Source organism: Lemur catta, chromosome 15, assembly GCF_020740605.2.
Source record: "Lemur catta isolate mLemCat1 chromosome 15, mLemCat1.pri, whole genome shotgun sequence".
Taxonomy (NCBI): Eukaryota; Metazoa; Chordata; class Mammalia; order Primates; family Lemuridae; genus Lemur; species Lemur catta.
In genome coordinates, this window is record NC_059142.1 from 37,270,950 (window position 1) to 37,295,176 (window position 24,227).

At 56.3% G+C, this 24,227-nt stretch overlaps 2 protein-coding genes across 5 annotated transcripts; one reads left to right on the forward strand and one right to left on the reverse strand.

Moving 5' to 3' along the window:
• The first annotated feature begins 1,902 nt into the window (after window positions 1–1,902).
• Window positions 1,903–5,799, forward strand: RPL19 (ribosomal protein L19). The gene is made up of 6 exons (XM_045526353.1): window positions 1,903–1,978; window positions 2,961–3,067; window positions 3,904–4,026; window positions 4,696–4,816; window positions 5,184–5,294; window positions 5,597–5,799. Exons 1-6 carry the CDS (start codon window positions 1,974–1,976, stop codon window positions 5,718–5,720), a joined length of 591 nt encoding a protein of 196 aa, XP_045382309.1. The 5' UTR covers window positions 1,903–1,973; the 3' UTR covers window positions 5,721–5,799.
• Window positions 5,800–8,533: 2,734 nt separating this feature from the next.
• STAC2 (SH3 and cysteine rich domain 2) lies at window positions 8,534–23,785 on the reverse strand. 4 transcript variants are annotated; one of them, XR_006728963.1, is made up of 12 exons: window positions 23,326–23,785; window positions 16,833–17,139; window positions 16,405–16,502; window positions 16,137–16,227; window positions 15,071–15,186; window positions 14,914–14,986; window positions 14,752–14,813; window positions 14,193–14,290; window positions 13,761–13,812; window positions 13,264–13,401; window positions 12,477–12,694; window positions 11,186–11,630 (listed from the first exon to the last, which is right to left on the reverse strand). XR_006728963.1 is itself a non-coding variant. In XM_045526360.1 (11 exons), the coding sequence occupies exons 1-11, from the start codon at window positions 23,413–23,415 to the stop codon at window positions 8,555–8,557; spliced, it is 1,188 nt and encodes a 395-aa protein (XP_045382316.1). In that variant the 5' UTR covers window positions 23,416–23,785; the 3' UTR covers window positions 8,534–8,554. The 4 variants fall into 4 exon arrangements, 3 of the variants coding, with proteins under 3 accessions (XP_045382316.1, XP_045382315.1, XP_045382314.1); XM_045526360.1 differs by lacking the exons at window positions 11,186–11,630; window positions 12,477–12,694 and adding an exon at window positions 8,534–8,617; XM_045526359.1 differs by having other exon boundaries at window positions 11,186–12,694; window positions 15,071–15,183.
• Between the last annotated feature and the right edge of the window lie 442 nt (window positions 23,786–24,227).

Genomic DNA, 24,227 nt, shown 5'->3' on the forward strand with positions numbered 1-24,227 from the left:
CTCAGGTTCTTTCTGGTTGTGTGGCCTTGGACAGATCACTACACCTCTCTGATCCTCAGTTTCCTCTCCTATAAAATGAGTTTGCTGCTACTGTGCTGTCTTTTGTCACCTGGGATTATTGGAAGGATGAGGAAGAATTAAATGATGGATTGCTGGTGTTTTTGGAGAAGCTGTAAATTGCAGTGGTCAGTCATAACAGGATGACTCATTCCCTCTCTACTCTACCCCTTCCCCTGCTCCACAAAGACAGGAGATGAGAAATAGAATGGAGAAGACTTGCCCAGGTCAAATGACCTTAAAATAAGGCCAGCTTGCTGTATTCTGCTGGGAAACTATGGGAATCCTCCAGGATTCTGATAAGTGAATGGCAGCCCAGATCATTTCTCTGATTACATCACCTTGCGGAAGGAGGAGCAGTGGGTGAGGATGAAGCCCATTAGAGTTGTTCCATGAAGAATTCCAACCCTGAGCAGGGTTCCCACCTGCCCCTTGGGAACAAGAGAGCCTGACATGACAGGGAAAGCATGAGCTTTGCAATCAGGAAGATCTGTGTTCTCAATCTGTTACCTCAGCTGTAAAATGAGGATGACATTAATTGTGTTGTGAGGAAATGGCATAAATGTTGCTTCCCTTTCTCCTTCTTTGACTTTCTCAACCAGGAAAGTTCAAATGAAAGAGATGAGGTGATCAGAGGGAACCAATCAACAGTTGGAGCCAGAACTCAGATCTAAACTTCTTGAACCCTAGAATGATCTCCGTGGGTTTTTCACTGGGTGCTCCAGATCACCAGGAAAAGTTGAATGGGTGGTCTCGCCATTCAATTTTATTTTTTTAACTTTCTGCAATCATTCATTCAGCTATTGCAGTACTTCTCCAGTGTGTACTATGTGTGAGGCCCCATGCCGGCGGCAGTACAGTTAGTTGTGAGCCAAACAGAAGAAGACTGGTTCCTGCCCTTAAAGGGGGCTTGCTATTTTTTTTTTTTTTAAGAGGCAGGGTCTCCCGCTGTCGCCCAGGCTGGAGTGCAGTGGGACGATTTTAACTCACTGCAGCCTAGGACTCCTGGGTTCAAGCAATCCTCCTGCCTCAGCCTCGCCAGTATCTAGGACTACAGGCACGTGCCAACAGGTCTGGCTATTCTGTAGAGATGGAGGTCTCGCTATATTGCCCAGGCTGATCTCGAACTCCTCAAGGGATCCTCCTGCCTCCCCCTGCTAAAATGCTAGGAGTACAAGCATGAGCCACTGAGCCTGGCTGGGCATGCGGTCTTAATGCCTTCCTTTGCTAACCGCAAACGTTAATTCATATTTTCACAACTGGCTGACGAAAATATCAGGCACATTTAGTGTATCTCTGTAAAGGATTAGGTACACTTTACGGAGACGGAAACCGAGGCACCAAGAGATTAAGGACCAGTAGTGGGGCAAAATTACCAAACTACCGTCTTTTGCTCTATTATCCATTCCAGGGCCTCCCAATCTACCACGAGACTAAATAAGGGGTTGCCTTTGTCTGCTACATGCCGTCATTATTCTCCCTGGCTTCTTTCGCTAACTTATCCCTCCACTAATAATACGCCCCCCGAAAACTCTGGACGCCGGCAAACAGAAGGCCTGAACAGCAAAAATCCCCTCCACCCCGCCTACGCCACCCGCCGTGACTTCCGGCTACCCAATGCCCACGTGATCAGGTGAGCTTGCTGCGCATGTCTAGTAGGAAGTCGGACTGTACCACTTTGCCCGACGAAAGGGGTATATTTTCCATGTTCTTCAGTTTAAAACCGATTCCAGATACTACGCTTCTGCTACACCAGGTCTTTACGGAGGATATAAGTGAGTTGGGGTGTAGGAAGATGAAAGAACCGGACAGGAACATGAACGAAAGTGCCGCGGGGTTTGGGCTCTCCCCTTCGCAGATAATGGGAGGAGCCGGGCCGGAGCCAGTTCTTTCCTTTCGCTAGTGCGGCCGGAGCCATGAGGTGAGGGCGCCCGGGCCTCCGATCTGGGCTGACCTGTAGTGGCGGGGGGCGGGGGGGCTTCGTATCGCAGCCCCGGGTCGGGGAGATGAGATGCGGGCCACCCTAAAGCGGCCGGCCGCGAAGCCCGGGGTAGGCCGGAGCACACTCGGCCCCGGCGTCTACAGGCCGGGGGTGGGGGAGCGTCGCGGGAACTCGAGACGCGGGAAGGGCTGATCTGGTAGGCGCCGCGCCCCACCTGTGTCGGGGACGGCAGACGTGGGTACAACAAAGGCAGCGGTGGGGACTGAGTCGTGGCCTCCCTTGCTTGCTGGGCGCACCCGGAGCCCAGCAGCCCTCTGCTCTCATGTGACGTAGGACAAGCCTAGCATAGGCCCCAGGCCTGTGCCTGCCGGGAGCGAGGCGATTTCTGTTTAACTCCGATGCCTTCCACTCGGTTGGTCACTCGTAAGAAAAATCTCTAAGAATGGCCGAAGTTAGTTTATTTCCATGGTAAAACGAGGAAATGAGCCTGGAAAGCAGAGGAACTTGCTTGCATTCCTAGACTAGAAATCAGGTCCACTGGCCTTGGGTACTTTAAACACTGTTTTTACAGCTGAATACCAAAAATGGCATAAACCCTCTTCATTTCAGTTAAGTCCTCAACCTCATTTTCTGGAGGAGAAAACAAGCTCAGACAGGTTAAGGCACAACTTGGACTTCCAAGTCTAACCCCAGGGTGGCCAGCTGCGCACCGCATAGGGCTTTAACAAAGATCATGATTTAGGAAAGATTTTCATTTGGGGCATGTAGTGTGGGTGACAGAGTCTTGAGGGGAAGGTGGTGTGTTTGCCCATAATAGTAAATGCACATACGTACTTTATCCACTTTCTCATATGTTATGAGTCACAACATTAAAAGATTTTAGAAGGCAGGTCCTGGTGGGGATGCTCATTGTTGTCCAGGAGTGACTTCCATGGTCTGATGGTGTTTTCTGTGTGTCCAGTATGCTCAGGCTTCAGAAGAGGCTTGCCTCTAGTGTCCTCCGCTGTGGCAAAAAGAAGGTCTGGTTGGACCCCAATGAGACTAATGAAATCGCCAATGCCAACTCTCGTGAGTACTTGGGATTTCTGTCTCTTTTCCACCCTGTCTTTCCCCTTGTCCTGCATCGGTGAACAGTAACACAATTGTGTTGACTTTTTACAAACCTGGGATAGTTCATAATTCAGAGGACCTATGAAATGGAGGGGTCATTATTATTAGGCTCATTCTTTCGAGTGTGTTATAATACATTTGGAAGGTAGAAATGGCTGGATGTGGTGGCCCGTGCCTGTAGTCCCCAGCTATGGAGGTGGGAGGATCACTTGAGCCCAGGAGTTGGAGACCAGCTTAGGCAACATAGCAGGACCCCCATCTCAAAATAAAAAGTAAAAATGTGTTTTAGAAGGCAAGAGATAGGCCGGGCATGGTGGCTCACGCCTGTAATCCTAGCACTCTGGGAGGCCGAGGCGGATGAATCACTTAAGGTCAGGAGTTTGAAACCAGCCTGAACAAGAGTGAGACCCCCGTCTCTACTAAAAATAGAAAGAAATTATCTGGCCAACTAAAAATATATATATATAAAAAAAATGAGCTGGGCATGGTGGCGCATGCCTGTAGTCCCAGCTACTCGGGAGGCTGAGGCAGGAGGATCGCTTAAGCCCAGGAGTTTGAGGTTGCTGTGAGCTAGGCTGATGCCACGGCACTCACTCTAGCCCAGGCAACAGAGCGAGACTCTGTCTCAAAAAATAAAAAAAAGAAGAAGAAGAAGGAAAGAGATAAACAGAGGTTTCAGTATTTCTGTCATTTTTGAGACCACTAAAGTGAGCGATGTCTCTGTCCTGTTGTGTTTGGACTATAGGGTGTGGCTGGGCCCTAGCTGACTGACCAGGTGCATTGTGCTTTCCCAGGTCAGCAGATCCGGAAGCTGATCAAAGATGGGCTGATCATCCGCAAGCCTGTGACTGTCCATTCTCGAGCTAGATGCCGGAAAAACACCTTGGCCCGCCGGAAGGGCAGGCATATGGGCATAGGTAAGTGCAATCTTCTAAGACAGAGGAAATAATAGGTGCTGAAGTCTAGACTGAAACACATTTGGGATCTTTTTCTTCCCAGTGTCTCATCTTGAGCCCTTTTTTTTTTTTTTTAATTTTTATTTTTATTTTACTTTATTCTTCTTATCACATAGAAGAGCCCTTTTCTTACTCCATGGTATTTGGTGTGTTTCCTGCTGGTGTGCACATCAGAAATTTGGCACCGGTATCAGAATTGAGGGTATTCCTGGTAGAAAGAGGTCACATTTACAAGCCCCTACACTGTGCCAAGGATTCTACTGAGTATTTGAAAATGTTGTCCGTTAAATCCTAAAGCCACTTTCTAGGGTCAGGATTATTTAAGGAGATGAAGATCGTACCACATTCAAAGCCCCTCCCAACATTCTATATTGCCTTGGGTTCATACCCTGTCATGCCCACATTCTGCATGACGGGCATGGGGAATTGTTGCCATGTTCATGCTTCCTTAAAAATTGAGCAAATGAAAGAAATATTTGGAATAATCATCAGTAAAGTGGAAGTGATGCGACTTAAAATGAGGACTAAATGAGGTAAAGACCCATCAGCTGGCTCCAGTAATGGACTTGAAACATAATAGGCTGCAGTGGGCTTGGGCAGGGGCTGATTCCTAACTCCTTTTGTCTGCAGGTAAGCGAAAGGGTACCGCCAATGCCCGAATGCCTGAGAAGGTAACCTGGATGAGGAGGATGAGGATTCTGCGGCGGCTACTGAGAAGATACCGTGAGTCTAAGAAGATTGACCGCCACATGTAAGCATATACCCTCTTGGGCCCGGGACCCATTTGCTGCTTTGATGGCGTGTTCTTTTCACAGAGCTCTCTCTCATTGGCATCTGGTAGGGAGCATTTCTAAAAGTTTTTTCATTTTGCTCTGTTCTTCTCCCCCACCCCTCCCATAGGCCATCAGGAGAGCCAAATAATTTAATTTATTTGCCAGGGAAGTTCTTCTGTCGAGGAACTGTACAGAAAGTCGTGGTTTGGGAAGAAGTGGGCAGTGCAGCAATAGAAAAGAACAAAGGAGCTTTGTAAGCTTAGTGACCTTGGATAGGAGAGCAGCTCACAGGGGCCACCTTCTGATCCCATCACTGATCAGAACTCTGTTCCTTGTACTCTGCAGGTATCACAGCCTGTACCTGAAGGTGAAGGGGAATGTGTTCAAAAACAAGCGGATTCTCATGGAACACATCCACAAGCTAAAGGCAGACAAGGCCCGCAAGAAGCTCCTGGCGTAAGTTTCTTCAGGAATTGGCCCGGATGATGGGGGGGGCAGGTTCTTTGACAAATGTGCTAATTCCTGAATCTTGACGTGCACACAATCTGTTAGAACATAGCTATTGTGTTAGAGGAATGTGCTCTGTCCTGGACACACACACCCATACCACCTGCCTGTCACCAGCTAAGGGACTGTAGGTTAGTTGAAGCAGAAGCTCTTGGTGGCCCCAGCTGCTTATTCCTCGAGCTGACTAGGCTCTATCTCCCCAGTAGCTCATCTCTTCCCAAACTGACCCAACTTTTCTCTTCCCTCACCAGTGACCAGGCTGAGGCCCGCAGATCTAAGACCAAGGAAGCACGCAAGCGCCGTGAAGAGCGCCTCCAGGCCAAGAAGGAGGAGATCATCAAGACTCTGTCCAAAGAGGAAGAGACCAAGAAGTAAAACTCCCCCCTCTTGTCTGTACATAGTGGCCTGGGTCATAACATGTGAATCATTTGAATAAAATGAGCTTTGTCTGCTTGCCTGTCTGTTGCTTGCAAAGTTTCTGGCTGCTCCGTGAGTATTCACTGTTCAGAGATCCAGAGCGTACCATGCACTGAGGGCTGGGATGCAGGCCCTGTCTAAGGGTACATGTATTATTTCATCCTTTCCTTCCACTGAGGCCGTTTCCTCAGGTCAGGCTCACATCCCCGCCATCCTGAGAGAGTTGTTTTTTTTTACCTTGTTTTAGTGGGATGTGGGGAGGGGAGGAATAGCTCCTACCCAAGCTGCCAGAATACTATGTTTCAAAACTGCCCTTGACAACACAGCATGAGTGGCACCCTGGAAATGGTCTCAAAATGTTGATTGGGACCAGTAATCAGTTGTGACATCAGTTGAGTCGCATCGTTTGAAGAAAAAAAAAAAAAAAGTAATCGAAAGTAGAGCCTGATGCAGCGGCTCATGCCTGTAATCCTAGCACTTTGGGAGACTAAGGTGGGAGAACCCCTTGAGGCCAGGAGTTTGAGACTAGCCAGAGCAAGAGTGAGACCATGTTTCTACAAAAAAGAAGAAAAAGATTAGCTGGGCGTGGTGGTGTGCACCTGTAGTCCGAACTACTTAGGAAGTTGAGGCAGGAGAATTACTTGAGCCCAGGCATCTAAGGTTTTAGTGAGCTGTGATGACACCACTGCACTCTAGCTGGGAGACAGTAATACCTTGTCTCAGAAAAAAAAAAGTATACTTAATCTTCTCAACTGTGCACGGAGGACCAACTTGAAATCCATCCTAGGACTCTAGGACAGCGGGGGTTTCAACTGCTACCAGTCCAGAAAATGTGAGAGCTGAGCAACTGCTGACGACCACCTAAGCTGTCTTTAAACAGCTCTACTGAGGCATAAGCAACCCACCTAAGCCTTTTTCCCCTGTTCTTTGAGGGAGTTTTTGTCTTTTGGTTTATAGCCATCATATAGGGCACAAAGACTTCTCACCCAGCAAGAGTCAGAATTTGAGAGTCACCCCTTATCTGTGGTTTAGTTGCCTGTGGTCCGAGAATATTAGATGGAAAATTCCAGGAATAATTCCTTAAGTTTTAAGTTCTGTGCCATTGTGAGTAGTATGATGGAATCTCAGTCCTACCTGGGCCTCGATCATTCCTCTCTTCAGCATATCCACGCTCTGCTACCTGCCTGGGTATTGGCAGTGCTTGTGTTCAAGTAACCCTTATTTTACTTAATAATGCCCCAAAGGGCAAGAGTAGTGAGGCTGACAGAAGTGAAAGTTCTTGACTTAAAGAAAAAAAAAATGTCATGCTAAGGTCTATGGTAAGAAAGAATCTATCCATGGAATTATGAACTGTGTAGTATAATTATTCTATTTTTTATTTTATTTTATTTTTGAGACAGAGTCTCACTTTGTTGCCCGGGCTACAGTGAGTGCCGTGGCATCAGCCTAGCTCACAGCAACCTCAAACTCCTGGGCTTAAGCGATCCTACTGCCTCAGCCTCCCCAGTAGCTGGGACTACAGGCATGAGCCACCATGCCCGGCTAGTTTTTTCTATATATATTTTAGTTGGCCAGATAATTTCTTTCTAATTTTAGTAGAGACGGGGATCTCACTCTTGCTCAGGCTTCTCAAACTCCTGAGCTCAAGCGATCCACCCGCCTCGGCCTCCCAGAGTGCTAGGATTACAGGCGTGAGCCACCTCGCCCGGCCTATTTTTTATTACTGTTAATCTTTTAACTGTGCCCAATTCATATTATAGGTATGTATGTGTGGGAAAAAACATAGTATATTCAGGGTTCAGTACTATCCCCGGGTTCAGTTTTGTCCACTGGGGGACTCAGAACATATCCCCTATGGGTTTTAAAGGGGACTACTGTACACGCACTCAGTACAAAGCCAACCTTGTCTCAGCCATTGTAAGTTGCTTAGTGAATTTGTGTTCTTACAAATAGGAAGTGGATTTTACTTTGCCCTTAACTAGTAATAACTGCCAATACATTTTTCAGTAAAGTATCTGTAAGTGAGGCACGTGTTAACACACTTTATATTGATTTACATTGTCTAATCTTCACCACGTTGTAAAGTGGGGTGACCAGTCAGCTCCCCAAGGGCAGTACCTGAAGGGGAAAGGCAAGTCTGAAGCGGTGTTTGGGACAGCAGACCCCTCTTAGCTCTCCCTCTAGCATCCCCCTCAACACTCTGTTCTGGGCAGGATGGGGGAGGTTGGTGGCAGAAAACAGGGAAGCCCAGACTCTGAGAAATGCCGCCCCCGCCGTCCCTGCTCCCCGCCCATGCGTGTCAGCGCCTGGGATGAGCAGCTTGTGTGGCTTTACCTAAGCCTTTGCCACTGGAAGAGGGGAAGCTTGAGGCCTGGAAGGGGAAGGGCCAAGCTCCCAGCTTGGTGTGGGGGACGCCTCCTTCCCAGACCTGGCCCACAGGAGGAGGGAGACCGCCCAACCCCGTCGGTCCGCGCGGTGAAGACGGCGGGCAGGAAGGGGAAGGAGCTAACCCGAGCTTGCCGGAGCCTGCAACACAGAAACCGGTTTCCACCCTGCACCAGGAGATGGCGCTGTTCTCTCGCACGTCCCTGCAGGTGTTGGCCGCTGCCTTGCTGGCGTTGGTTTGGTTTCCTTTGGTTTTTCTTTTTTTTAAAGGGGGAGGAGGAAAGGATGGGTTATGAGGCTGTAGGAACCTACCTTCTGGAAAGCTTTGGGTGTTGTCATTTTTTCCTGAACCTCACTCCAGGCCTGGGCCTCCAGCCCCTTCCGCGGGGCAGTGTCTGGAAGGGCCCTCAGGAGCCTCCAGCAGGAAAAGTCCCTAAAGTAACCCTGGATCTCCTCCAGGTCTTGGAGCCCTGTGAAAGTGTGATTAAAAGATGTGTTCAGCTGGGCACCGAGGTGCACACCTGTAGTCCCAGGTGCCTGGGGGCTTGAGGCCAGGAGTTCAGGTCCAGCCTTGGTAACATAGTGAGACCCCATCTCTTAAAAAAAAAAAAAAAGTGTCCTTCCTCCTTTCTCTCAAGAGCACGCAACTATCCCCAACATAGAATTGCACACCTCTTCAAGGAGTTCTGGCCCCCAGGTTAAGACTTCCTGAGCAAGCCCCACTCTTCATTTTCAAGACAAGGAAACTGAGGCCCAGAGGAGGCAACGACTCCCTGGAATCTCAGTGTTGCACGAACACTAGCACCTGACTCTCATTCCCCGTCTGCAATTTCCAGACGTGGGAGGGTGTGATTCAGAGTGGGGTGCAACAGAGACACTGAGCACAGCTGCTACTGTAGGGCCATGAGCTAGAGGAGGGGGGACAGGGGAGCTTGGCCTTCTTCCAGGGCTGTCTCTGAGGCTGTGACAGGGACAACCCCAGCTGGCTCCCTGCAGCACACAGGGAGGTGCAGGCATCTTCCCTGCACTCCGCAGCAGATGCCCCCAGCCTGCCCAAGCACTGGGAGGGGGGTTAGGATGGGGGTAAAGAGGCTGAAGGGGGTGGCACTAGCAAGACGGGTGGGGTTGCACAGAGGGGCTCACTGTGTGTTTTCCCCAGGCCTCCGTGTCTCTGGTTGCCAGACTCTGCCCTCTTTCCATATCTCCCCTGAGCCCAGGTAACCTTTGGCCCACACAGGCCAGTTAAGCTCAGGCTGCAGCGGGGGATGAAGGGCATGTGTGGGTCAGAAACAACAGGGCCAAATGTGGGATGGCACCACCAGTGGGTTCCTGGGCATCCTCTGCCCCGGGCCAATGGTATTGCTGGCTCGGTCACTCCCAGAGTGGGCACAGAGGGGGGCAGAGGCTACAGTGGGGGCACCAGCTGTTCCCAAGGCTGGGAGCATTTTGTCGGTGGTTCAGCCACCCGAAAAAGCTGCTGTGTTCAGCAGTGCGGCAAACAGGCTGGGGGGTGGTCCAGGCCAGCTGCCAGCTGGTGGCAGACACATGTGTGGTGTGCCAAAGGCGTGGCTGCAAGGCTCTCACTGTCTCCAATGAGGTGGGGTCTTGATCCTGGGAACCCCTGGACCAGCATCTTAGGGTGCCTCTGTCTCCATCCTACTGGTTTAGGGCATTGAGGGACCCAGGGCAGGGCAGGGAAAGAGCTGAACCCTGAGGAAACTGGTCTAGGGCTGGTTTGATCACTGATGTGCTGGTGAGCCTGGACAAGTCATTAGCCCACCCCAGGCCTCGGTTTCCCCATGTATAGAAAGGGCAGGGTTGAGTTGGGTCATCTATAACCTTGGATATTCCACCGAACAGATCTGTGCCTCAGTTCCTCATCTGCGAAAAGGGGACACCACCAATTTCCTCACTGGGTCACTGAGAGGGTTAAATAACGTTAAGTTCCTGGCACGTTCCTTGGGCACAGTAAGTGCCTATTTGTAAGAATTCCCCTGTCCTTAAGCCTCTAGACTGGGTGTGTGACCCCTTCTTCCACTCCCACCTCCAGGGATCTTAGGAAGGGGGAGAGCCTCCCTCCCTTCCCTGCTCCCCCCACCCCCACCCCCACCTCTAGGGCCTTCTCTGGGTGAAAAGGCCCAATAGAAGCTCAGGGGAGGGGACTCAAGGTCTGGTCCCACCTGGCCTACCTTGCTCAGGGGTGGGGGGCTGTAACCGGGATGGGCTGGAAGAGGGGCACCTGTCCGGAGCGCCGGGCTGGAGGAGGGGTACCTGTCGGGGGGGCCCCCCACCCGCATTCCGGTGGCACCGGCAGTGCCCCTGCACCCCCGCAGCCCGCCTCCCGCTCCCTCCCGCTCCCCTCTGCCTATAAATAGCAGAGGACGTGCTGGCCGTGGCTACGCTGACGATGACGCGGCTGGGCAGGCGGAGGGGAAGGAGGCAGCTCTGCCAGAGCGGGTGGGCGGCGGGCACGGCTGCGCTGCGGGAGGGGTGCGCCGCCGCCGGTCCCTTCGTGCCAGGCTCCCGATGACAGGCGCGATTGAGTCATCTCAGGGCCCCACAGTCCGCGACTGTCCCCGCCGCCAGCGTTTCTGTCTAGGGCTCGGGGGCCGCAGGGGTGAGGCTGATCTCGGGTGGGTATTGAGCCCTCGCAGACCCCGGCACAGCTGGTCTCAGAGGGCACCCAGAGGTGGGCAAGAACAGTCCTGGAGCGGAAGTGTGTGCCCACCCCCAAGCAACTCCGGTGCATCCAACCAGAAAGTGACCACAGCCCCACTCCTTTTCCCTCCAATGTCGCCAAATCTCCTCCCCCTTTCCTCAGGTCCTTTCCCGTCGTTCTCCCCAGATCCCACCCTTCTCAGGCTGCCTGGGTGGGAGGGGGCCCCCTGCTGTGTCACCCCAGCACCAACACCCCTCCTTTCTGAGAGCCCCAAATTCTTCTGCCCTCAGCCTTGTCTCACTAAGTACCCCAGGCCACCTCTCCACCTTCCTGCCCCTTTCCTTCCTCTACCTTAATCAGATGCACAGAGCAGACAGGCCAGGACAAGAAACATTTAATTAGGGGTCTGGGGGCTCAGCAACACCCCAGCAGACCCATCATGCAGCCTCATGTACAGTGGGCGTTGGGCCCGCCCCTGGGATAGTGCTGGGGGGGCCTCATGGCAGCAAACAGGGCAGTGTAGCTTGAGCCCCCCTCTGTGGGGGACAAGTGGGGTAGGGGCCTTTGGGTAGGAGGATCTGTGTCCCTCTCACCACATGGAAGGGTGTGACTGTGCCCAGGATGGGGGGCGGCATTGGCTGGCATGATCTTTGTGTGTGCCCACCCACCCCCAAGGATGCCTACCCCCCTCCTTTCCTGGTGTCCGAACAGAACATTCCATTTCCTTGTCTGTCTTCCACCCCCTCTTCTTCCCAGGGCTCTGTGTCCAGGACAAGGGAGCAGATACAGCCAGAAAAGGGCCCTTGCAGCAGCAGTCCTGTCCCCTGTACATCCCAGAAAGAGCGGGTAAGGAAGGTCACCCTGAGGGTTGGGCTCCTAGAACGGCTTGGCCTTGGTGGCTTGGCTTGGTGAGGCCTGGGACAGGAGCTGACAATGACAGGCTCCCCTGGCTGGTTCCTGCATGCCTGGGGGCTTTTGGAGTCCCCACGGTGAAATGGGCTTGTTGGGACCAGGCCCGGGCCCCTGTGTGCTCAACGCTGGGCGTCTGCACCCGGGGGACTAGGGCAGGGTGAGGCTGGTCTGTGATGATGGTTGTTTTCCTTGAGGGGACAGTCTCTGATTTGTCACAGCCTCCAGGGACCTCAGCCCTCCCCTCCTCTGTCGGCCCAGGTTTCAAGTAATGGGAGAGATTCCTGCAGAACTTTCCTGAGAATTGACGGAGTGACAGAGGTGGTGGGACCAGGAGGTGGACTCAGGACCCTCCCATGGCCCTAGATCCCCTCCCAGCCCAGGGTGAAGGGCCGAGGGACAGAGAGGGGCCCCCTCTCAAGGCCCTACTTGCAAAGGGACAGACACACACATGGTCACACACACATAGACCCTCTGTGGGAGAGGTGTGCCAGGCATGCAAAGGTGGTGTGTGGCAGGGGGAAGACTCTGGAAGCAGCAGCAGGGAAGTTCCCCAGGAACCGTCCCCAGGGCTGGACTCCGCGTGGCCGTTGGTCTGGGGGTACCTGGGTGCTGGGTGGACCAGTCTACAGCTTCCTCATTCCCTCCTACTTTCTCCTCCCCCCACCCTAAGTCTCAGAGGATCAACCCACGCAGGGCGCCCCACCCAAGAAATAACACCTTCCTCAGCACAGAGGCTCCTAAGCCATGGTGAGTGGCACCTTGGAGAGAGGCAGAGGAGGAAGGGTGTGGGCAAGGATGGCTGCTCCCCTCCCGGGCCAGAGGCAAGGGCCAGGCATGGGCAGGGGTGGCATCTGGGTTCTCTTGGCTCCTCTCAGATCTCGGTCAGGGCGTCGGCTGGCACCAGGCCCCGTTTCTTGCCGCTGCTGACGCGGATGAAGCCGTCAGCATCCTTGCTTCTGCCCACGCCCACACAGATCTGAGCCAGGGAGACACGGAGCTGAGGCCTGGCACTGCCTGCAGCCCTGGCCCTGAGTCCTGCTGGTGGTCCCCAGGGGACCCACCCTAGGGGATGATGGGACCAGTGTCAGATGAGGAGGGAGCCTTTCGCTGGGGTGATGGGAGCAGATCCCGTGAGGGTACAGGGCTCCGCAGCAAGACTAGGACATCAGCAGGCACCCAGCAGCATGTCAGGGCTGACCTTGGCGATCAGCGGGTCTAACGTCCTGCCCCACCCCCATTTCACAGAGGAGGCAACAGAGGGAAAAGGACCTGCCCCAGGTTATGCAACAAGCCAGAGCCAACATTCCAACCTGAGCCTCTGGACTCCTAATCCAGTGCTCCCACCTTATCCCAAGCTGCCGCTAACTTCACTCAGCCCCCTGCCTCTGTTGTTCACCAGCCCAAATCCCGCAACTTCTAAGCTGCTTCCCCTCCTGCTGCCAGCCCGCAAGCATCCGCCCGCAGGGCATCCCTGCCCCTGCTGCCTGTCTCCCGCGCCCACTCTCTCCAGCCGCTGCAGGGCCCAGGCGGGGCCCCAGCACTCACCTGGTTCTCCTTGAGGCTCATGTAACCCTGTTCCTTGTTCCCGGAGAAGGGTTGGCAGCAGCGCCAAACATTCTCGCCTGGCCTCACCCGCTGCACAAAATTGGCTGGGAAGAAGCCAACCCGGTCTCCGATCTTGCCCTGGGGATGAGGTTGGCAATGAGCACAGCGCCAGCCCCCACTGCTTTCTCTAGATTCAATTCCCACTCAGAGCCAATGCCACCATCCTCCAGATCGTGGGCTCTGAATTCCAGCCCTGGCCGGGTGGCTTCTGGGCCAGGAAGGGCATGAGGTGGGCAGAGGGACAAAACCAAGGAGGAGGCAGGCAGGGTCAGAACTGAGGGCGAGGCCCAAGGTTGGTCCTAGGCTGGGCTAGAGCCGGTGGCGGAGGAGTGGAGGCCGCTTTGGGGCCTGGAGAGAAAGGGGAGTAGTGCCCACTGAGGGTGGGGGCTGCCAAGGTCCCTACCAGGGTCCCTCCTCTCCCCACCCAGCCAAGTCACCTTCCACCAGTCCTCGTTGGAGTCATCCACCAGCATGATCCGATCCCCAGGCCTGAGGAGGGGAGAGCTGGGCTAGCATATGGGGGGGGGTTGTCCCCCCGATCCCAGCAGTCCCTGGGTACCTGGGTACCCTGCATGCCCCCCTCAGCTGGGAGAGGGTTCTTGAAGCCCTGAGAGGACACTGTGTGACCACAGGCACAGCAGACATGCTCCAGGACAGCCGGGGCAGTGGGCAGGAGCAATGACATTAGCACGAGTTACTCCTAGACCCCAGGCAGCGCTGCTGGCTCCTGCCTGGGCTCAGCAGCCTCACGCGTGCAAGGAAAATGTTCCTGAAGGTTCCCCTCACTCTCGTGTTGCAAGGTCAAGGCAGAGCTCTGAGGCTGGAGCCAGGCGGCTGCCCAGTGGGGCCGGGTCACAGAGAGGACTTACTGCAGCGCCAGGTCATTGTTCTCCTGGGGCAGAAACTTGTAGAGCGCAACGTAGGAGTACATGGGCCCCACGTCCTTCCGCAGGGGAGGCTGGGGCCGCTGCGGGAGGAGCTCTGGGTCAGTGACGGGAGGGCAACACCCTCGCTCCCCCCAAATCCACTTGCTCTGAGCATGTCTACCCTGCGGGGCTGGGAGGGGGGACACTGTGGGTCCTGGGTCAATGATAGGGAGAAGTAAGCCCCTGCCACCTGCCATGCCCACCTGCCCCTAGGGGGACTGGCCAGGCATGGGGAGGGGAGGCACCGTCTACCCACTGTGCCCTGGAAGTGCCTGCTCTTGGGGGCACAGGAGGGGGTGCAAGAGGCAGTGGCTCAGTGGTGGGAAGGGCAGCACCCCCTGCCTCCTGTGCCCTCTCACCTGGCACTGGCTGTCCCTGGGGATGGAGGGTGGTGAGGGAGCAGTGAACCCCCACTCGCCATGCTCTCCCAGCCTATGGATCAGGGACAGGAGAAGTGACACCCTTTTTCCCCTGGCCCGGCAGGGCTCAGTGCCACACTCACCTGCTGTCCCTGGCTCTTCTCCTCTGGTCCTGGCCCTTCACTCTCGGCTGGGGCTGTGAGTACTGGAGATGTGGGGCGGGCAGGGGCCGGGCAGGGTGTGAGACAGCAGGGAGCTCCCCCCACTGCACCCCACTCCCGCCCCTGCGGCCTACCCCCACTCACCACTGTCACCAGGCCCCTCCTCGGAGCTGCGGATGCTGCCTTCCCCATCCTCGGTCAGCTCATCCCGCTCGCTCTGGGGACAGACAGGGGAGGGCTCAGGCCCTGGACCCACTGTCATGCTCAGCACCCCCCAGCTCCCTTTTGGTGCCCTCCATACCAGGCTCCGTGTGGGGGACTCAGAGGTGCTGCTGAAGCTGGAGCGGTTCATCAGTGCCAGGGAGGTGCCATAGCGCAGGGTCTCGTAGACAGGGTCCACCTTCCCGCTTGCCCCTGCTGAGTGGCCACCCTCAAGGCCTGGCACCAGCTGGCCCCAAGCCAGCATGCCCCAGCGGAACCCCCGATCTGTGCCCTCACCTGTCCCACCCAGGTCTTCCTCATCTCCGTGACAGCTCTGTGACCGGCCAGGGCGCCCAGGCAGAAACCTGGAGCATCCTTGACTCGCTGCTGTCCTCGCTGTCCACAGCCACGTCATCACCTGGTCCTACCTCCCGGACAGCCCTAGAACCTGCCCACCTCTCTCTATCCCCACTGCCACCAGCCTGGCTCAAACTACCAAACACTGTCTTGGCAACTGTCACAACCACCCAACTGGTGTCCCTGCTTCCACTCTAGCCCCGCCAATCCACACAGCAGCCAGAATGCTCTTGGAGAGACACACACGCTGCCCGTAGACGATCCCAAAGTGGACCCGATGGCCTAACGGCCACAGTCTCTTCACACCCTTCCTCCTGCTCCCTCAGCCCCAGCCCCTTTGCCCTTTCTCTAGCCCTGCCCCTGCCTGCACAGGCCTCCCCCTGCCCACGCCGGTCTTTCCAGATCCTCAGTGGATGAACTCCTCATCCTTGTGTTTCCAGAAGCCTTCCCTTCCCTGGCTCACTGCACGCTCTGTCCTCTGGCCTGCTCCCTCGAGGCGTGCACCCCAGCGGGCACTGACTGATGACCTGTGATGGCACACCTGTCCGTTTCAGGTCTCCCCTTTACTGGACCATAAACTCCACCTTCTTCAGTGCTTTTCCCCAGAGTCTGGCACAGTGCCTGGCACTTAGCAGGTGCTCGATAAAGTGTTTATTGAAGGATGACTGAATGAAGGAAAAAATGAACCCTACATTCAGGACAGGAGCACCAAGAACTGGCAGTGCCGGTGTGACTCAGGTGCCCATCTGAGTCATGCATGGATTTCTCACCGCACCACAGTGCGGCAGGGGCAACAGGGGGACACTCACAAGTGGGTGGGGACTCTCTGCTTATGGTACAAGCTGGTGGCGGCTCATGCACCAGGAGTGGGGAGCTGAAGTTGCGGCGGAAGGAGGTGGACTGTAGCAAAAGGGGACAGAGAGGGGGCACAAGGAGGTCACAGCCCATCCAGAACTCGGGCCTCCCTCAGCCCAGGGACACCTCACAGGAGGAACCAGCCTTGAGGGGTATCCTTCTCCCACTCGACAGTCCCGGGGGCACCCAAGGCCAGCCATCTCTGCCTGGCTGCGCACTCACCGTCTTGCCTGGGCATTGCTGGTGGGAGATCTCCTCCGAGCACCAGAGGTGGACGCTGACTTTGCACATCTTACATCGCAAGCCCTGCTTGGAGTTTCCTGGGAAGAATTTGGGTTCAGCAAGAGAGGACATTCCACGGGCAGGGAGCAAAGAGGCAGGTGAGAGCATGCGGGGAGAGCAGGGGTTGGGCCTAGCATGACCCCTCATGCAGTCAGGGTGAGAGGTGGCACTGAAGCTGGACGCGTTAGTGAGCACAGCAACGGCACTGGGGCACATCCACCCCCACAGTGCTCACTTGTCTGCCCAGGGTGAGAGGCATAGTGCTGGAGGCCCTGAACAGCAGGAGCCCAGTACCGGGTAGTCCCATGGGCCCATCCCCAATGCCCTCCCTGCGCCCCCCTTGCCCTCCCCAGGACCCAGGCACCTACCCACAATGAACTGACGGCACAGCTCACAAGGGCTGGCTCGCTTGAAGACATGGTCCTGGAAGCTGTGCAGCCTCACTGGTTTGAGTGGTGCCAGGGGGCGTGGGACTGGGCACGGGGAGGGGGCTGGGGTGGGCAGGCCCCCGTCTGTGGATGAGGGTGGTGGGGAGGGAGGGGGCAGTGGGGTTGGGGGCGTCAGCAGCACCTCAGTGGGGCATTTGAGCTCAGAGTTTGAGCGAAGGAAGAAGTTCTCCACACTCTTACTTCGGAGGATGGTCTTGAGGGAGAGCGAGCGCTTGAATCGCTGGAGCTGAGAGAAGAGGGAGCTGTGAGTGGGGGCCCAGAGGGGACTGGCCCACGGCGGGCTTCCTTTCAGGATGTCTCTGGTGGCAGCGCGGGGCTGAGGGTCAGAGATGAGATGAAGCACTGAGAGGCTCCCAAGCTCTCAGGTGCCTACAAGAGCCAGACATGTAATCTCCATGAAGAAAGGAGTTCTGTTCAAGACCAGCCTGGACAACATAGCGAGACCCCATCTCTAAAAAAAATAAAAAAATTAGCCAGGCATAGTGGTGTGCACCTGTAGTCCCAGCTACTGAGAGGCTGAGGCGGGAGGATCGCTTGAGCCCAGGAGTTGGAGGATGCAGTGAACTATGAGGATGCCACTGCACTCCAGCCTGGGTGACAGAGCGAGACCCTGTCTCAACAACAACAAAAAGAAAAATCTATACTTTTATGTGAAATTGCTTAGGAACAAATTGAAGAGTTTTTGTTTCCTTTTCGCAGAAATGCTAGTGTACTATTTTTCCTATAACTTTTTTCACTTAACTGTAAATCTTGGAAATCATTCCATACCGACACATAAAGTTTCATCATTCTTTTTTATGGCTGCAAAGGATTTCACTGTATGGGTGTACCATTTACTCAAGTTAAGAAAAAAAAATAACATTTTGCAGACAAGCAAAACACATCAGGTCCTCTGTTTTCCACCTGTGTTCTCGAACAGGCTGAGAGGGTGTGGGGCGTGGTCACCCTGGACCCTCATCCTCAGGGCTGATTCTCCCTCCGAAACACCTCTCCAGCCCCTTCCCTGCAGTCACCGCATCACCGCCACAGCCCTGCCTTAGTTCAGGCCCCGATGCCCCCAGCCTGGTTCAGGGCCACAGCTCTTTGCCCTGCCACTCCCTCCACCAGACCTGTCCCCACCTGCCCTCCATATAGCTGCCAGGGAGGCGATCCTTGACCCTGCTAAAAACCTTCCATGGCTCCCCAGGACACAGCCCAAGGCCCTGCCCCAGCCATGAGACTCCCTGCAACTTGGCCACACCTGTCCTCCCAGCCCCGGCTTTCCTCGCACAGCCCAGATAGGCGGATTCTCGAACTCATCCACACTTTTATGCCTCTGGGCTTTTGACATGCTCGTGCTCTTCTCTGCCTTACCCAGTTGATACCCTGGTATCCTGCCAATAACCTTCCAAGGCACCTCCTCCTCTGGGAAGCTGTCGCTTTTCCTCCAGGGAGTCCATCCCCTGGACCCACCCCTCCTCTGGTGCCCACTGCTCCCAGCCTCGACTGCCACCACAGCTCCAGTCAGGTACTGGTGTCATTCACTCCTCACTCCCCCAGGAGACTGTGAGCCTCTTGGAGGGGGGTGAAGTCGCTTCCAATCCCCACGCCAGGCCTCAGCACACAGTAGGTACTCAGTCAGTGAGACTCAGGTGAGTGAGGGGCTGGACTCCTACCTGGAGCCCGTGTTCTGGGGCACAGGGTTGGCTCTGCAGTGATGCCACAGCCGTTTCCACCACTCACCCAGACACACGCTATTGAGTCTGCCCACAGAAAGGTCTGGAAACCTCTGTACCCAGACAGAGCCTTGCACCTCTCCCTTCACACTGAGAGCCGCCTTACCCCTTGCCCACTCCTTTCTACCAGTGATAGAAAAAGGGGGCCACAGGCTGGGCTCCAGGCAGAGACTTGGCCAGCGTTCCCAGCTGGCACGCCGGGCAGCCTGTGTGCCATGGCTGCCTGCCTGGCAACTGTGCCAAAGGGGGTGGGAGTGGTGGCCCCTCCAGCCTCCGGGAGGCCAGCAGGCAGCAAGACAGAGGGGGAAGCAGAGATGGGGATGTTTGGGCACCAGGCAGGCTCTGGTGTGCCAGCTGGAAGGCCAGAGCCCCGGGGTGGCTGGCGGCTGACTTGCCTGGCTCCTTCCAGACTCAGCTTCCTGGACAGCGCTGTGGGCCTCTTTGTGTAGCTGTGAGGAGCATGGCCCGGGTGCCTGGGCATGGGAGCGGAGGCAGAGGGCTGGAGAGACAATAATTAGAATACAAATACCAGCCGGGGTCAAGCTATGGGCCATCCAGGGCCCAGCCTGGCTCTCATGGGCCCCAAGAGGCAGGTGAACTGCCCACTGTTCTGCCCAGGGACCTGGGCACAGGGCACATGGGGTCTCTGGGGGGATGTGCTGGGCGTGGGGACAAAACAAAACCTGCTGCCTGAAAGCAAATCACTTCGTGTCCTCTCTCTAAGCTTCAGTTTTCCCACCTCCAAGAGGGAAGGGGCAAGACTGGATGCTGTCTCAGCCACACAAGGTTCTAGGTCCACCCCCCAAAAAAAACCTCCCCCAAAACCCAGAAACTTATCTATGAGGGGCTGTCATTGTCAGAGAATTGGAACTGAGCTAGCATTTTATATACAGCATCTCATTAAGCCTGACGCTACCCTCTGGGGTGGTGAAGATTTTTGTCCTACTTTTCAGATTGAAGAACCCAGGCTCATAGGTTAAATCACTTACCCATGAGCCAGCTGGTACGTAGCAGAGCCAGGACTTGAACCAGCGGCTCTTGCTGCTGAGCCCAATGGACCAGGAGCATCCTGATGCTCTGGGCCCTCCCCCCTGCCTCTCAGCTGTGCCACGCCCAGTCCGCCAGGAATTCCAATCATGGAATTCAGGTTAGAAGGGACCTGAAATACTGGCTGGCTGGAGCAGTCCCTACCCCATTGCCCCATGATGCTCTGGCCACATGCCTCTGAATCCTTGTCTGATTCCTTTGGTCAGCCTCTGCCCCTGCGATGGGAAGCACACCCTCTCTTGGGACAGTCATTCCATCTTTGGGCAGCTGCAATCGCTGGAAAGTGCTTCCCTATATAGAGCTGAAACCCGCTTCCCTGTGGTTTTTGCCTATCGGCCCTTGTTCCTCCCTTGGCTCCAGAGAGGGCCACTCCCTCTCATACACATCAGCCCTTCGAATATCTGAAGACATCAATCATGTTCCCCCAACCCCCAAGGCCATTATTTCCACAGCAATCCTCATGAGATGAGATTTCAAGTCTCTCTACTCTCCAGGCTGTGCCCTTTCCTGGTACTCCCCAGTCTCAGTGCCAAGAGCCAGCTCTGCAGGGTACCAGAGGCCTCTGGAACAGAATGTTCCCCAGCACCAGGGCAGCCCCAATTCTGCCCGCCAGCTTCCTGGCTCAGCTGTGGGCCCCAGATCCCAGGAGGGTGGACAAGTGGGAAGGAATAACATGCCACCTGGGGTGGCTGGCAGATGTCAAGGGCTGTGGCTACAGGGCAGGATTGGGGCATCTCTGCCAAATGGCTTGCTGCCTGCCCACTCCAGAGACATCTGGCTTGGCTCCCCAAACCTCATCTGGGCTCCGCCAGGCCAGGTATTCCTGCTCCTGGGACTCCTAGTTTCCAGAAAGGACCTTTTCCCGAGTCCCCACCAGCTATCTTTCTGGTGCCCCCACGTCCCTGGGACCGATTCCCTGGCACAAGGAGAAGCTGCCATGTACCCTGGCAAGATGTCCAGCCTGGAGCTTATTCCCTCCCAGTGCACTTGGAGCTCACCAGGCTTGAAGCCTGGGCCACCAGGTCTGTTCTCTGAACCCCCTCCCAGAGACACGGCCGACCTGCTTGTTTCCTCCCCACACCCTGGAGGCTCCTTCTTTCCTCAGTTCCCCACAGCATCTCCTGAAAGGGCGCTAGGCAGCTGGCAGTGGGTGGTGGCGGACATGGCGCAAGCTGACTCAGATGGCAGAGCTGGCATGGCAGGGTCCTCCCAGAGATGGCACCAAAGGGGGTGATGGGCAGGCCCTATGTGGTAGGATGGGATAGGGACCCAGAGAGGAGGGGGACCCACCAGGAGGGTTGCTGAGTAGCTTGGGTACAGCTGGGACTCAGCCTTGGGATAAGCAGGAGGCTGGACTCTCAGGCTGGCAAGAAATGCCCAGGGGCACCAAACTCTGATGAATAAGACTGGAATGTTGGCTTCACTGTCTGATGGGCACCAGCCCCTCTGCTGCACCTGCCTCACACTGAGCTGGGGGCAGCAATCAGCCCTTCCCCTTCCATCTCCCCCACTCCCACAGTCTGGGAACACAGTTTCTTTGGGCCAAGTTGAGGTGGGGGGATGCAAGGAGGCTGACAAGGGCCCCAAGTTCTCTCTCTCCCCCTCTGTTCTGCTGGATGCCCCCAACCCAACCCACAGCCAGCCTGTGTTATTAGTCCTGAGTCCTTCACAAGGTGAAGCATGGTGGGAAGGGGCAGGGCTCCAACTGGCCTGGCATGGAGGGGCCAGGTCAGGTGTGAAATCCCTCTTCTCCCCTGGCTCAGACTGGGGGTGACAATATTGGAGGGCTCTTGGGCTGGGAGGAGGGAGGTACAGACCTGCCCAGCCTTGACCTCCCCCTCCCCACACAGCTGAGCTTGCAGCCTGCTGGATTGCTGAGGCAGCACTGCCCAGAGCGCCTGCCTTCCAAGCTCCCAAGGAGGTGGCTGGAGTGGACAGACCTTGGTGTGGGAAGCAGGGTGGGACCTGGGAGGCACCCAAGCCCCTGGGAAGCAAGCAGGGGGACTGTGTATGTCTGCTGGGGCGATTAGAGGGCAACTGAGAAGTCAGGGGCAGTGGAACTCGGGAGGCTCAGCTCCTAGGACCCTCTGCTTGACTTCTAGAAGCTGTCACAAATATTCCTAGCAATATCCTCCAATCCCAACACCTTACTCCTTTCCCAGGAGAGACCTGGCTGTCTAAGGGGGAGTTAACTCTGTGATCTGAGAGGCCAGGGTCTCATTTTCAGAAGCAGGCAGGAGAAGGTCAAGTATGCATCTGAAGACTTGGACATGGAGGCCTGCAGGGGCCCCTGGTTCAGGGGTGGGGAGCTACCTGGGTGCCTCAGCCAAACTCTACTCTGGCCCTACCCATCTCCCCCTGGACACTCCCTTGATGACCTTGACCTTGAATTAACCTCAGATCCTGAAAGGTGGTTAAGATGGAATGAGGAGGAAGAGGGACAGTGGGAAGAGCTATAGAGAGCTAGCGATACCAGGGAACGCAAGATCCCATTCATTTCTGGTCCTCACTGCCTCCCTTTTCTGTGTCACGGGAGCAGGATGGGAACAAAAATACCAGGGTGGAGAGGAGAGGGAAGGAGGTCTTGGCCTGAAGTCTGAGGATGGGGGAGGGAGCACCCTTGCCACCGCCCTTCTGCCCCTTCCCCGGCCTGCTCTAGTGGCTCCCGCAGAACTTCTCCGCGCGCGGGTCAGTCGCCAGCACCTAGAACTTGGGGAGGGAGCAGACAGATTAGAGATGGGGGGGTAGAATGTGAGCGACGGCATCCGCCCCCCCCTTTCAGTGCCGAAGTCTGGGCTCCGCCCTCCTTGATGGGGAATAATTTATTCATTGTGACTCCCGCAGGAGTAACAGTCATACATAATTAGGGTTAATTATGACATTCATTAATTACGAAGCCTTCTCTTTTGGCTTCTACCCCCACCCCCGTCGGCTCCCGGGGTGGGAGGTGGGGTTGCCTTTCTGGTCTGGAGCCGCAACAACAGTCCCCGGTCCCCGCCCGCGACGGACGGCCCGCGCTGCCGCAGCCCCCAGCGCGGACTCGGAAGCTGCGCACCCCCAGCTGCGGCCTCGGGTCCCCGAGCCTAGCCCGGCCGAGAGGGGGAACGCAGGACTGCGGAGGGTCCGAGACACCCAGAGACTCAGAGATGAAACGGGGAGAGACGCACACAAAGAGACACCAAGACAGAGACGGGGTGTAGAGACATATTCAGAGAGACACAAACAAGAGAGAGGGACGAACTGAGCTATTGGCAGAGACCTGGCGCCACCGGAGGGGGTGCGCCTCCCACGCACACACCGGCGCGTACACCGGCTCACACCGCTACACACCGCTACCGACTCCCTCTGCCTTCGCTGCGCCCAATCCCTCCAACAAAGCCGAGTTACAGCCTCCCGGGAGGGTCGCGATAGCGCGTCCGCTCCTGTCGCGCGCACGGGCGTGCCGTGCCTGTGTGACTGGGGGCTCCTTGTGGCTTATTGTCGCGAACTCACTCCTCCCCTGGGGCGCTGCGCGGAGCATTAGGCATCACGCGGGCCCCGTTACGGTCACCCTAGGGCGCCCGAGCCCGCAGCAGCGACCCCGCCGGGAAGAGGGCACCCGGGCCGGGGGCGCACTCGGCTGGGGCCAGGCCTCGCGCCCCCCGAGTTACCTTGGTTTCCTGGAGGGCGGAGACGGTCCCTGGGGGGATATTGGTGGCCGCGTCATCCTGTTCATTCTCCTTTTCGCTCATTTCGGTCATGGTTGGGGGAGAGGGGGAGTGGGGAAGACAGGGTGCCGAGACCCGACGGCAGGCCCGCTGGGGCAGGCTGTGGGTGGCGGGCGTCTCTCTGGGACTCTGAAGCCCTCCTCCAGAGACTGACCCCCAGTGTACCCCAGGCAAAGCCTCCCTCGACCCCCGGGCTCGGGCGGAGAAAGTTGAGGGGTTGACAGGGGAGAAGGAGGCAATTACACCGAGCCGCGGGCGCGGGACGACCCCGGGCGTGAGGACCCAGGGTCTGCAGAGGATGCTGCTCCGAGCGAGGGGAGAAGGGAAGTGGGGAAGCGAGGATGAGCCGAGGGAGGGAGCGACGGAGCTGTCCGTGTCCGGCCGGCTCCGCCGTCCTCTGCGCCCGCCCCCCATCCCCCTCCCCCTTCGCCCCCCCCCCCCCTCCGCCAGCCCCAGCCCGGCACCCGGCGGCCCCTCCGCCCAGTCCTCGCCTCCCAACTTTGATTTAGGAGGTCGCCTGGTCCCTCCCCCTTCCCTGCGCCGCTCCCCCGCGCCGCCATGCAAATCAGGTCCTCGGCTATTGGCTGCCGCCTTGGCCAGGAGGGCGAGCTGGGCGGAGTCTCGGGGGGCTCGACAGGATGGGGAGGGGCTTGGAGGTAAAAAGTGGAGGGAGTAGTTTTACACTGAGAAACCCGGGATTGAGGGGCACGTTAGGATTGGGGGAGGCTGGGGAGATCATTTTAGAGTATGGATGGGGTTGCAGGGAATAGAAACAGATTGGGGCTGCAGCAGGGTAGCTGGGAGTGAGATGGAAGTCAGGACTTCCTGATGGTGAAGACTGAAAG

Excerpts from the sequence above, each read along its gene's own strand:
- STAC2 (XM_045526358.1), bottom strand. The coding sequence starts at position 23,415 with ATGACCGAAATGAGCGAAAAGGAGAATGAACAGGATGACGCGGCCACC. Across the intron at positions 17,140-23,325 it reads CCGCCCTCCAGGAAACCAAG|CTCCAGCGATTCAAGCGCTC; the intron begins GTAACTCGGGGG and ends CTCTTCTCTCAG. Across the intron at positions 13,813-14,192 it reads AACAATGACCTGGCGCTGCA|GCCTGGGGATCGGATCATGC; the intron begins GTAAGTCCTCTC and ends TCCCCTCCTCAG.
- RPL19 (XM_045526353.1), top strand. Across the intron at positions 4,817-5,183 it reads AAGAAGATTGACCGCCACAT|GTATCACAGCCTGTACCTGA; the intron begins GTAAGCATATAC and ends TGTACTCTGCAG. Across the intron at positions 5,295-5,596 it reads GCCCGCAAGAAGCTCCTGGC|TGACCAGGCTGAGGCCCGCA; the intron begins GTAAGTTTCTTC and ends TTCCCTCACCAG.